This window comes from Papio anubis, chromosome 7 (assembly GCF_008728515.1).
Source record: "Papio anubis isolate 15944 chromosome 7, Panubis1.0, whole genome shotgun sequence".
NCBI lineage: Eukaryota > Metazoa > Chordata > Mammalia > Primates > Cercopithecidae > Papio > Papio anubis.
This window is the reverse complement of record NC_044982.1, coordinates 159,684,186-159,697,172: the sequence shown is the minus strand read 5'-3', so window position 1 is coordinate 159,697,172 and position 12,987 is coordinate 159,684,186. Positions and strand designations below refer to the sequence as shown.

Below are 12,987 nucleotides of genomic sequence, written 5' to 3'. Positions count from 1 at the left end.
CTCCCTCCCCGCCACCCCCAGCCCGGGTGACTCACTCCGCAGCCCGGGGCAGGGCGAGACCACGCCCACCGCCCCCCAGGACCGGCCGCGCTCACCTCCCCTCCTGCACAGAGCACCTAAGGACTCCAGGGTCACATCTGAACAAAGGATGGAACTTGGAAGCTACATTTACCTTTCCTGCCCCTGACTTTTTAAACTGTTGTTAGAAGTATACAAAAACAAAAGGCAGGACACCATAGTAGTGAAATGTTTTAAACTCTACAAATGACTCAGTTCAAATGTGCGGTGACAGCTCAGGTTTCCTGCCGTTTCGTTAACCCCTCGTGTACTGGATTCTTTTAGAAGCAGTAGTTTCCATGCCAAACATCACTTCTTGGGGGAAGCAAAGCAGACAGAGGCTGGGGAGGGATGAGTAGGGATCTCTCGGGGACTCCGCCAAACTTGGGGAGGAAGCCTTGTCAGGCCTGGCCTGGCCCACGCTGAGGTCCGTTCGCACCCCAGGACCTTTCTAGAAAAGTCCTAGATGCCGGTACAAGAGGCAAATCTGATGCTGAAACAGAAATAAGGCAGATCCCTGAGCGGATCTAAAGTTCCCTACTATGCAAAAGCTCACGGGCCTCCAAAGCACCCACTAAGCTCCTTTCTGAGAAGACTTGCATGGAGGCGTCTGTTCCAAGGTTCTCCATTCCTGCCACAGGTTGAGTTTCCTTTTGAAAACCAATACTCACTGTAGGTTTTTTTTTTTTTAATTGTTATAACTGTTGATAAGCAAAAATGAATCAAATACATTAAATGAGCCAATGAATTTAACTCATTTTATGTTTTCAAAACAATCCTTCCTCCAAAAAGGTTACTATCAAATCCAATTTCATTTACAATATACGCCACATTGTCATTTAAACAAAGAATGCTTTAATTTTACCATTTCCCCAGAGTGCTTCTTCTAGTGAGGTACATTTCTCAGAAGACATTTGCGCCAACAGAGGGTATCTCTGGATCCTTGGTGGTCCTTAAAATTCTCAATGGGGGTCGGATCTATTCCCAATATTTCAAAATTCTTTCCAAAAGCTGTCCATTTACTCACGGTACAAGTACACAGCTAAATGACACCTAAAGTTCTTTAGGCTTGGAGGTACAACTCAGTGTCTTAGCAATGTGGACAGGCCAGGTGTGGTCCCAGTATTTTGGGAAGCTTGAGGTGGGAGGATTGCTTGAGGCCAGGAGTTCGAGACCAGCCTGGGCAATATTGCAAGACCTCATCTTTAAAAATAAAACTATTTTAGAAATTAAAAAAACTGAGGAAGTTTATTTTGATCAAAAGATCTTAGTAGTAATAATGATAGCAGTAGTAACAGTAATAATAATGAGTTGCAACTAACCTTTTCAAATTCTTACCTGCCTGCCTGGCACTGCATTATTTCACATATTCCTCACAGCACACCAGAGGCTGCTATCCTCTCTCTTCCCCTCCCTCTAATTAAATGCCATTCTCCCTCCTGTTGAATGCCACCCTCCTTCCAATTTAATGTTATCCTCTCTCCAATTTGATGCCACCCTCCCTCCAATTTAATGCCATCCTCTCTCTATCCTCCCTCCTATTGAATGCCATCCTCCCTCCTGCTAAATGCCATCCTCCCTCCAAAGTAATGTTATCCTCTCTCCTATTGAATGCCATCCTCCCTCCAATTTAAATGAGAACACTGGGATGAAGAGAAATGCATTCTGCCTAGCATCCAACTGCTGGCAAGGGTCTGACCTCATTGAGGGTGTTGGGGCTCAGGAACCAATACCCCAAAATATGGCACTTTGACGTGCTGAACGGAAGAATCCTCAGCGGCTCTCTAACCACCCCCCAACCCCACCTCTCAATCCTCTGTCTCACCCAAAGCCCAAGATGAACTCCTCTGAGGTTCCCTTCTCTCCCTAAAATCCAGACACTCCAAAGAGGAAAACAAGTTTGTATTAACTGAATTCATATTGTGGGAAGAAAAACTGAAGTCTGTCAACACGGCTGGACAGGCTTTTGTCACAAACCACTGTGTGCTCTGCAGGCCTGAAAGCCTGTGGCCCAGACTCTGCTGTGTTCTTCAAGCACAGTGAATTCCCCTAAAACCCATTTACTACTCCCCTAAAATCATCCCCACTTCCCATCTCCCTTTCCCCTAAGAAAGAGGGTATAGAACCCTCCATACTCCACTGAGATTGGGCAATCATTCTCCTACAATTCTTCTGTGCTATGCATGTTAATAAATGTGCATGCCTTTTCTCTTATTAATCTGACTTTTGTCAATTGATTTCCAGCAAACATTCAGAGGACAAAGGAAAAGTTTTCCTTTAGGCCCTACAAGGGCGTTTTCATTGTCTCTAACTTAAAATGAGGATAAAAATTCTTAATTGCCTAATAAAAATAGTTTGGTAGGCAAAGTATTCCAAAATACAGCATCCCCAGTGGGAAAATAACCACAAGGTATGTGCAGGGGAATTCGTACAAACTGCACTCCGGGAAAATGCAAAACAAGTAAACACAGAAGGTCAGGCTAAGAGTCTTCTAAAAAAGCAGAAATCAAAATAGCTCTTCGTATTTCCTGTAAGTTCTGTCACTGTGCTAAATATGGCAAGGTGAGTTTTATACAAAGGTGCACAGTGGGCTCCCCTGCTGCAGGAGTTCAACAAGAAGCTGGAGCACCACGTTGTGACCAGCAGGAGTCTAACAGTCACCCTGCCCCTTCTCAACCTTCCCAAAACGTGGGGAAGCCCTGTCTTTAAAAGGTTCTTCCAAACATGCTTCTCAGTGAAGGCCTGACTGGCCTTTGGGAAAGGCAGGTGGGGGCATCACATATCAACCAGCAAACCCGGCTGTGAGTACCAGTGCCAGGGACACTGCCAGTCACTGTGATTGTTAAATGTCTGCCAACACATTGGAAAGGAAGCACTCCCCCCCAGATGAGACCCCTGACCCCTACCTAGCAGGAAGGATGGAACCTGAGAATTGACAATCATCACAAAGAATGACCATTAAATGAGCACCATGCAGGCCATGGGATAGCACCTGGGAACAGACAGGTGGGGCTTCAAAGGCCACTGAAAGGTACAGAAGAACTGCATTAAAAATAGTAAGACCTGGTGGAATCCAAAAGAATCAGCTAAAACAAAACAAAACAACCAAAAACAAGACGACTTGTGGTTCCAGTGAGCTATGATTGCACCGGTGCACTCCAGCCTGGGCAACAGAGTGAGACTCTGTCTCAGAAAAAAAAAAGACTCGGGAGACAACTTGATTGGTTCCTACTGACCAAAGAAATCAATTACAATAATAACTACAATGAACCAAAACCAATAAATTATATTTAAATCCGCAAATTCATAATAATATTTTTTTTAGAAAAGTTATATAGCCCGCAGGAGAAGTGGTTGATTCTAGAGCTGGGGCAGCCAAAATAGATGAGCCCGGAACATCCCATGTAGTCAGAGAGAAAGGGGGAGTCAAGAAAGAAGAAAATATGGGGCCTGTGAAGGACAGGAGAGCCAACCTGAAAGAGCTCCCAAAGGCCACAGCTGGAACAGTGTAAGCAAAAGGATCAATTACATTCATATCCACTGATCATCCCCAGAATAAAACAAATTTCCATTAGACTACAATGACATCAGTCATAGAGTATACTAATCAATGAGAAAGAAAAGCAGCTATTCTAAGAATTCTAGTTAATAATAGAGAAGGAATGGGGGGAAAGAAAATCGCTTTTAGACCACATCACAATAATTACTACAGACTTCATGGAAATAGAAAGGATTACAAGCACATACCATCAGCAACTCTACAACAACAAATTATGTAACTCAATGAAATGGACAACTTCCTAGAAAGATACAACTATCACAACCGACTTGAGAAGAAAGTAAATCTCAGCAGACTCATAACAAGTAAATGGGTTGCAATAGTAATTTTTAAAACTCCCCACAAAGAAAAGCCCAGGCTCAGACTGAAGCTATCTTCAATGTTGAATTACTCCAAGCATTTAATGAAGAATTAATACCAAATCTTCACAAAATCTTCCAAAAAACAAAATAGGCCAGGCGTGGTGGCTCATGCTTGTAATCCCAGCACTTTGGGAGGCTGAGGAGGATGGAACACCTGAAGTCAGGAGTTCGAGGCCAGCCTGATCATGGTGAAACCCGGTCTCTACTAGAAAAATACAAAAATTAGCCAGGCGTTGTGATGTGTGCCTGTAATCCCAGCTACTCGGAGGCTGAGGCAGGAGAATCGCTTGAACCTGGAAGGCGGAGGTTGCAGTGAGCTGAGCTTGCCCCATTGCACTCCAGCCTGGGCAACAAGAGTGAAACTCCGTCTCAAAGAAAAAAGAAAATAGTGGAAACACTCCCCAACTCATTCTGTGAGACCAATGCAGTACTTTTCTGATATCAAAACCAGACAAAGACACACACACTGCCCCCAATCCCAAATATCACATATGAATGCAAACGCAAAATTCTCCAACACATTCTAGTCAATGGAATCCAGCAAAATATAACAACAGACTGTACACACCATGACCACATAAGTTTTATCCCAGGAATGAAAGATTGGTTTAACATTTGAAAATCAATCAGTGAGTATATGTCATATTAATTGAACTACATATAAAAGCCACATGATCATTGCAACAGACATAGGAAAAGCCTTTGGCAAAATCCAAAATCCTTTCATGATACAAAAACACTCAATAAAGTAGAAACAAAAGGGAAATTCCTCAACCTGATAAAGAGCGACTATAAAATCCCACAGCTTGAAATCTCGATATTGATTAAAACACACACACACACACACACACACACACACAGAGCTAGCATCATACTCAATGGCAAAAGAGAATGCTTTCCCCCTAAGATCAGTAACAAGAGGAGGATATCCATTTTTGCCATTCCTATTCAACATTATACTGGAGCTTCTAGGCAGGGCGATCAGGCAAAAAAAAGAAATGTAAGATATCAGGTTAAAAGGGAATATGTAAAACTATCTCTGATTACTGATTAATGGTTCTATATAAAAAAGGCTAAGGAAGCCACCAAACAATTATTAGATACAATAAATGAGTTAGCCAGGTGACAGGACACAAGACCAACATGTAAACATACTGACCAAAACTTACAAATGCATTAATGGAAAACCGTTTAGATCTAAATAAAGAATGTGACTTAGTGAATAGTTTTGTACTCATGTTATTTTCTTGGTTTTTGAAAATTATAGTGCAGTTAAATGTTCAAATTAAAAGAAGGTGGGTAAGGGGTATGCATCTGTACTATTTTTGTAACTTTTCTGTTAAGTCTAAAACGATTTCAAAGTGGAAAGTTTAAGAATTTTAGAAAGCTAATTGGTTACTGATACGGTCTGGCTCTCTGTCCCCACCCAAATCTCACCTTGAATTGTAATAATCCCCACGTGTCAAGGGCAGGACCAGGTGGAGGTAACTGAATCATGGGGGCGGTTTTCTCCATGCCGTTCTCGTGATAATGAGTGAGTCTCACGAGATCTGATGGTTTTATAAGTGTCTGGCATTTCCCCTGCTGGCACTCATTCTGTCTCCTGCCACTCTGTGAAAAGATGCCTTCTGCCATGATTGTAAGTTTCCTGAGGCCTCCCCAGCCATGCAGAACTGTAAGTCAATTAAACCTGTTTACTTTATAAATTACCCAGTCTCAGATATTTCTTCATAGCAACCTGAGAATGGACTAAAATACAGTTAGCGTTAGAAGATGTTAGTGATCCAATATCAAGCACTTATTTCTCTTTTACTATATAGGCTGGACCACTGCAAAACCAGGAGTAGATGAGGGGAAGTGTCTCTTTATAAAAGTATTTCCTATCATAAATTAGGACACCACCATTTTACAACCTCTAATAAATCAATGGATATAGGCAATGATCATCAATCACTGTCAACATCACAAAAAGACAAGTGAGCACACGTGTCTCCTAATGGAAGTGCAGAACACCACCTACGAATGCGGAGACCAAAACAACAACAACAACAAAAATTCAAACCTGAGCCTGATGAAACGCTGAGGAAGTGTGCGGCCCGTCTACCAACTCACAGGAATTACAGTAGAAAAGAACATGTTACCTGAAACCACACAGAAGTCATCAGCCGTATTCAGGCCCTGGAAAACCCCACAGGACAAATAACCCAATTTCTTCAAAATAAATTGCAAGGGAAAAAAAGAAAGAGAATATAGAGTTTTCTGGGGGAAAAGTCTATAGATTAAAAGAGACTTAAAACATTTATCAGCCACTTGCTGAGTAGGCCTTATTTATCGCTAATTCAAATGTACACATTGAAATGCACACATCCCATTTATGGGACAAGTGGAGATCTGAACACAGACTGAGTATTTAACAATATTAGGAAAGCAGCCCAGCACACTGGCTCAGGCTTGTCATCCCAGCCCTTTGGGAAGACAGCTGGATCTCGGGAGTTGGAGACCAGCCTGGGCAACACAGTGAGACCTTATCTCTGTGAAATTTTTAAGAAAAATTAGCCAGGTGTGGTGGTGTGCACCTGTGGTCCCAGCTACTCAGGAGGCTGAGGCAGGAGGATCACTTGAGGCCAAGAGATGGAAGCTGCAGTGAGCCGTGATCACGCCACTGCACTCCAGCCTAGGCAACAGAGCAAGACTCTGTCTTAAAAATAATAATTTTTTTTTAGGTATGATAATGGTATTTACAGTTTAGTTTTAAGAAGAGTCATGCTTTTCTAAAGACAAATACCAATGCATTTACAGGCAAAACGTCATGATGTCTCGAATTTGCATCAGAATGACAGAGGAGGAGGGAGTAGGTGGGAATACAGATAAAATAATGTTAGCCATGAGTTGCTAATTGTTGAAACTGGATGATGGTACATGGCGGTTTGCTACATGTGCACATTTCTATGTATGTGAAATGTTCTAGAATAATTATTTTAATGAGGCCTGTTGTTCTTGGGGTGGGAATAGCAAGTAAGGTAATAACTGTGAACACGGGATCAGAGCAGTGTAGATCTGGGCTCAAATCACGGTACTGCCATCCCCTAAGAGTGTGACCTTAGGCAAGCTATTGAACCTTGAAGCCTCAGTTTCCTCATCTGTGGAATGGGGGTGTGGAAATGACATGATCGTTGGGAGGATGAAATGGAATTGTGCATATACAACATTTGGCTCGTATTAACAAGCAGAAAAAGAACTGCCTCACGAACCAGCCTGCTTTGGATGACAACCAAGGTTTTCGGAAAAGAAACGTTCTTTTTCCACTGCAACGTGACCTCGTGAGCCCAGTGATATATGACATGTAACAGGTACCAAAAACTATTTCCAACAAACATGTGAACGGCAATGTTGAAATAATATTCCGCAAGCGCCCAGTGCTCTAACCTACCTACAGGAATGTCAACCCTGCTTAAGAAGAACTGGCATGGTCCCTGCACGTTCCTAACTCCTGGGTCTTGTCCTGGTGTCTCTGCTTTTGCAAACCTTTTACTCAAGTGACAGAGATGCTGTGCTTCCCAGGGGAAAGATGTGTTGAATGCTGGCCTCTTGTTGCATTAAGAGGGAGGGATGGAGGGAATATGCCCCGAAAGAGCCAAGGACGCTGCAGAGGAAGACACGAGGCTCACCTGGAAGGGAAGGGAAAGAGGTACAGAGGAGGAGTGGGAGAGGGGAGACAAGAGAAACAAAAGCCCCGGCAGAAAAGGAAACAAAAGGTGGACTTTGTTCAGTGAGAATCTCACCATCTCATCTGCTCAGCTTTTCCGAAACAACAAAGCATTGAAGGGCAGGGGACACAGGCTGGATAAATAACCCTGGTGGACTGGGAAAATGGAGTGAAAATCAGAGTGAGGGGAAGAGACCAAAAGTAGGGCAATTCCAAAATAAGCAGAGAACACCTCCTGACTACCTGTTTCCCAAAAGATGACGGAGAGACACTGAGACACCGCCCTCAGACCCAAGCACAGAGCCCAGAAGATTCAGGGAAAAGTCGCCTCCAGTTATTTCCTGCGGAAACACTGCTGGTTACAGCATCCTGGAGACAGACACTGAAAGGTGTCAATAAGGTTATATTCAAGTCATCACAATGGACATATAAGCAAAAGGGAGAAAATTGAAAAAAAAAGATAACAATAGCCCAGGCAGGCTTTGGGGGAGAGAGGAGGTCACTGGCCCAGGTCCTCCTCCAGCAGCACCCTTGCCAGGCACACTCCATTTCTGGGAGCAGGGCGCCAGGTCTGCTGATTGAAGGTTCCCCCCAACCACTGCTGTGGAAGAGGTGGATGAGAGTGCTTTCTGCAAGGCACACAGTCTTCCTCTGATAGGAGATCTCTGCTTCCTGCCTGCAGAACGGCCCGCCACTCTCCCAGCCTGGGCTGAGTCCCTGTGCCCTTCTCCTTCCCCTCTCCTCCTCCAGCCTGGCCCAGCAGGAGCCCTGAGGTTGCTCTGCTGCCCCCTCAGCCCTCAGCCCCCAGGGATACGCACCCTGTTCCAGCTGCACACTCAGTGTGGGACACCGATGTCAGCTCACGGGAAGTCCGAGCCCCACACGAAAGCCCGAGGCCACATCACCCTAGACTCTCACCAGGGCTCCCTGAGTGGCAGGGTCTCAAGCGCAGGGAGCCCCTTTCTTCCCACCTAGGGCTGTGGGAAGATGGCTTCTCTGAACGGACTTAGCCAACACCGAGGTCCATATGACCAGAGGGGCTTCCCACACCCTCCTCATCCCACTGGACCACAGCCTAGTCATGCTGGGTGGGTGGGCCCTTCCCCTCCACAGGCACCACAGGCAGGACCTAACCCCCAGAATCACCCCGCGCTCCTCCAACCTGCTGAGTGTGGCTCACGAGGGTTTTCCTAAATAGCGTGTAAGATCCATGAGGAGAAAATGGGTTCAGGAGGAGGAAACAGAGCACTGCTTCTCAAGCACCCTGGCCTAGGAAGCTACATTTCTAACAGGCTCCATAGGGGATTCTCACAGAAAGGGGCCCAAGGATGGTGTCACTGAAAAACAGCACATAAAGAATCACATAAATGACACACTACAGGCTGCACATCCACATACAAGGGAATGTCCAAGAAGTCACTTCCGGGACAGTGGCAGCAGGTAAGACTTCTAGCTAAAGTCTGCTCATCCTCTCCATGAACAACGCGTTGCACGCTTGGACCGACACTCCTATACACAGCAGCTAGAGCAGCAACACTTGGAGGAGGCGCCACACAAAACAGACCTAGACAGTTCACAGTCCTGCTTCTGATCTTCTCTGCAGTCAACCAAAGGCACTGCACAGACCTTGGCCTGACAAGAAGTCATTTCCTTGGCTCCTCTGTGCTGTCTGGGTGCCAGGACCCGAGAGCCAGGGCTTCATCTCGATGCTTCACCCCAGTGTACCCTAGAACCTGTTCTCTAGCTCTGTGCCATGACCCTGTCAACCCCCCGCCCCCGATCTCTCACTGCAGCACTGGGCCTCTGCCCCACCTTGCTTGGCAACATTTTCCCGGCCTCACACCACCGTCCCTGACTCTTGTCCTGCGCTGGGAGGCCTCACCTGACATGGAGCCTGCAACCCAGGGCTGGGAGCCCCATCCAGGACTTCACCTGGTAGACATGCCCTACGGTGCCATCTGTCCCTACAGTAAACTCTGGGTGAAACCAGCCTCCTCCTCCTTCTATTCCCAGGGCCTGGCACCACCTCTTACAGCCTTTCTGGGACTGGAAGAATTTGACCTGCCTTCCCAGGGAACAATAAACAGAAATGGGGCATTGGGGCCACTGTCCTCAAGGCAGCTGGGAAGTGAATGAAAAACACTGACAGTTCCTTCACTAGGGAAAAAGACAGAGTCTGAGGGAGAGTTAGGATGCCTGGAGTCAAGGGCAGAGTGGAAGGGGACGGGGACATACATGAGTGTAGTCTAAGTGGAAGCTGAAGTTTCAAAGTCCCATGAAGCCTTACAAGGTCATAGAGGCAAGAGAATAGCTTTTAGATCCCAGCCTCAGTTTCCTCATCTGCAAGATGGGTGTGATAGTTACTGTAAGGATCAAGTGACATAATGGGTTCAAAACACTTTGCCAACTGAAAATAAACTATATTTCTCCTGAGGCATAAGTATTTCTAAAAAGGAGGCTACAGGAGTTTACAGGCTCAGTAATAACAGGAAGTGGTATCTGTGCAAAGGCTTAAAACTGTTGAGCCCCAACAGGGCTATGTGGTGGAGGCCTCGCGCGGGAGACACTGAGGGCATTTGTGTAAGGGGTGCCACTCTTGTCGCTGCTCAGGCTTCTGGTGAACAGGTGCCAGGAAATCCCACAGCCCGCTCCAATGACAGTGACGCTTGCTGACTGGCCAAAGGGCAAGGCTTGGGAGCAGGCAGAGAGGTGTTTCTGAAAGCGTGAGCCATCATATAAGAGTCACCTGCACACTAATCTAATACATTCCTGGGCTCAATCCCAGGCCTGCTGAGTGAGACACTTTGGAAAACTGTTATTTTACAAGCGACTCCAGTGACTCTTAGAAAAGTTTCACAGGAGCACAGAAATATTCGAAAAGCTGTGCAGTCGGGAAGACCTGGGTCAAATCTGAGTACCACGACCTTGCTGCTGTGTGACACTGGGCAGGTTTACTTAACTTCTCTGAACCCGTTTACTCTGTTTACATAAATATGGAGCATAACCACTGCAGTGTTGCTGGGAGGGAGAAAGGCACTCAGCTACAGAGGCAGCATCCATGGCTTCATCCAAGCCATGAGTGCCTGTGTCTAAGGCATTCATGAATGCCTGCCTCTAAGAGGCAAGAACCACTGTGACCCTCCTCTTTTAGGGGAACAATCTGCCACTAAGAGGGAATAGGGCTTCCTAGGGTCTTCCCATGCATGATGGAAGCCAGATACCGCTAATGTTCTATTCAGAAGCCCATTTCAGTCCCTGTACCAGGGTCAAGCAAGGTGAGGCAGGAGGTAAGGATGGGCTGAGCTTTGGAGGAAAGCTAAGACGACCAACCTTTCTCAGGGACAGGGCCTTGAGGTGGTCCAGGCTGCTGCACACAGCTCCAAGATGGATCTACCAAGGGGCTCTCTTGGGGTGGAGAGCATAAAGGCTGAAAAGGCTGCAGGCCTCTGGACAGGCCCGCCCGAGACTCTCAAACTCAGGGAGGGAAGAGCAGGAGAGGTCCATCGCAGGGTCACCCCAGTACTGCCTGTAGCAGGGCTCACAAACCCCCCACAGCCTCTTTCCCTGAGGAAGCAAGTTAAGATGAAAAAAATTAGGCAGGCAGCTATCGGGCGGTGCCTGGCTGGCGGCTCATGGCTCACAGTGGAGGATGGACACTGCTGTTATTTTCCCTGCCCTGGTACCTGAGCTGTGCCAGGCACATCGGGACTTGGCGGCAGTTTCACTTTGCTGCTGTCCCGAGCCGAGCTGTTATCAGACTGAGCTCTACTGTCCGGTGCCAGCTGTTCCCAGACCACTGTGCCGGGCCCAGGACTGAGGCAGGGACTTGGTGCCAGCTGTTCCCAGACCACTGTGCCGGGCCGAGGACTGAGGCAGGGACTTGGTGCCGGCTGTTCCCAGACCACTGTGCCCGGCCGAGGACTGAGGCAGGGACTTGGTGCCGGCTGTTCCCAGACCACTGTGGCCGGCCGAGGACTGAGGCGGGGACTTCAGGCCAGGGGGCCAGGCTGGCTTTCCCTGCCTTTCACTTCAGATGGGGGCGGCTGCGGATGAGGATGTCCAGCGGCCGTCGGTTTCTAGCCCTGGGATCATTCTGGCTCCGACACGGAGTGACAGGGGATTCCCCACGCGTCCCCGTATCCAGGGCGTCCCTTTAGCCGCGGCCGGGGCGCAGAGGGGCCTTGGCGGCGCTGTGGCTTCGGTCGGCACCAGGTCCCGCGCAGCGGGGCCCTCCACCCTGAGTGGAGCTGCCCTCCAAGCACCCAGCCCCTGCCAATCACCGCGCCCAACACCAAGTTCCCGGGGCGCCCTGCCTCGGGCCACCCAGCGCTCGCTCGCGCGCCCGCCCGACTCACCTGCTGAAGACCAGGCAGCCCAGGTGGTTGATCTTGTGGTCGGAGCGGTGGCGGCTGTAGTCCTCCCATAGGTCCCTGAAGGCCGTGATGGCCAGGATGAAGAGCACCGGCGCCAGCGCCAGGCCGGGCTGGAAGGCGTTCACCGCCGGCACGAAGTTGAGCAGCGCGATGAAGACAAAGTACACGTTGGCCGGGCGGTGGAACTGCTCGAACAGGTTCTTGGGCAGGAAGGACAGCAGCGTGTACTTGGTGGTCTTGAGCCGGTTGTCGGCCAGGTGCTGGGGACACCCGCGCCGCCGCCGCCGCTCGCCCTTGGCCGCGCCAGCCGCAGGGTCCTCGGCGCCCGGGGGCGGCAGCAGGTTGGAGCGCACCGTGCGCGTCCTGCCCTCCCGGCGCCGCCGCCGTCCCGGAGGCCCGGGCTCCTCGGTCCCCGCCGGTTCCCGCTCCATGGCCGCGTGTCGCCGCGCCCGGCTCCTCCGCCACTCACGCCCGCCTGCGCCGGCCTCTTAGGTGATCATCACTCGCTGCCCGGGCGCGGCGGTGCGGGCTCCCCGCCTGCGGGACGCACGGAGACCGCGGTCAGCGCGCCCGGCCCGCGCCCAGCCCCGTCCGCTCCCGTCCAGCCCCGCCGCCCGGCCGTAGTCCCCAGGGCGCAGGCTGGGCGGGTGCCGCACAGGGCCCCCTTGTCCGCGCCGCCCGCCCCCGGCCCGGGTCGTTTCCGCCGCGGTGGCCACGGCCCCGCCCTCGCTCCGCGCCCGGACTGGGCCACGCCGGATAGCGGGAAACAAAAAAAGCCCGAGCTGGAAACTTCAGAGAGGTTTAGTTTCGTTTCCCAGAAGCACCAGTCCGGTCCCAAAACACTGCAAACGCGCGCTGGCTGCAGTAGGAGAGAGGAAACCGCGAAGCGCGAGAAAAGGCGCCGCCGTCCCCAAGCAGCCCGCGCGCCCT

General features: G+C 49.2%; 1 protein-coding gene across 8 annotated transcripts in view; it reads right to left on the bottom strand.

Annotated features, from left to right (window-relative positions):
• The window catches only part of ATP10A (ATPase phospholipid transporting 10A (putative)), a 188,336-nt gene extending 175,618 nt beyond the window's left edge, over nt 1-12,718 (bottom strand). For 2 of the 8 annotated variants that reach the window (XR_004185237.1, XM_031668922.1), the window contains exon 1: nt 12,040-12,718. Coding sequence is in view for 6 of the 8 variants with exons in the window: in XM_031668922.1 (XP_031524782.1) it covers nt 12,040-12,488 (449 nt within the window). In the remaining 2 variants the exon portion in view is untranslated. The remainder of the gene's footprint in view (nt 1-12,039) is intronic. The other 6 variants (XR_004185236.1, XM_031668917.1, XM_031668919.1 and 3 more) reach the window with 6 other exon arrangements.
• Nucleotides 12,719-12,987: the final 269 nt, after the last annotated feature.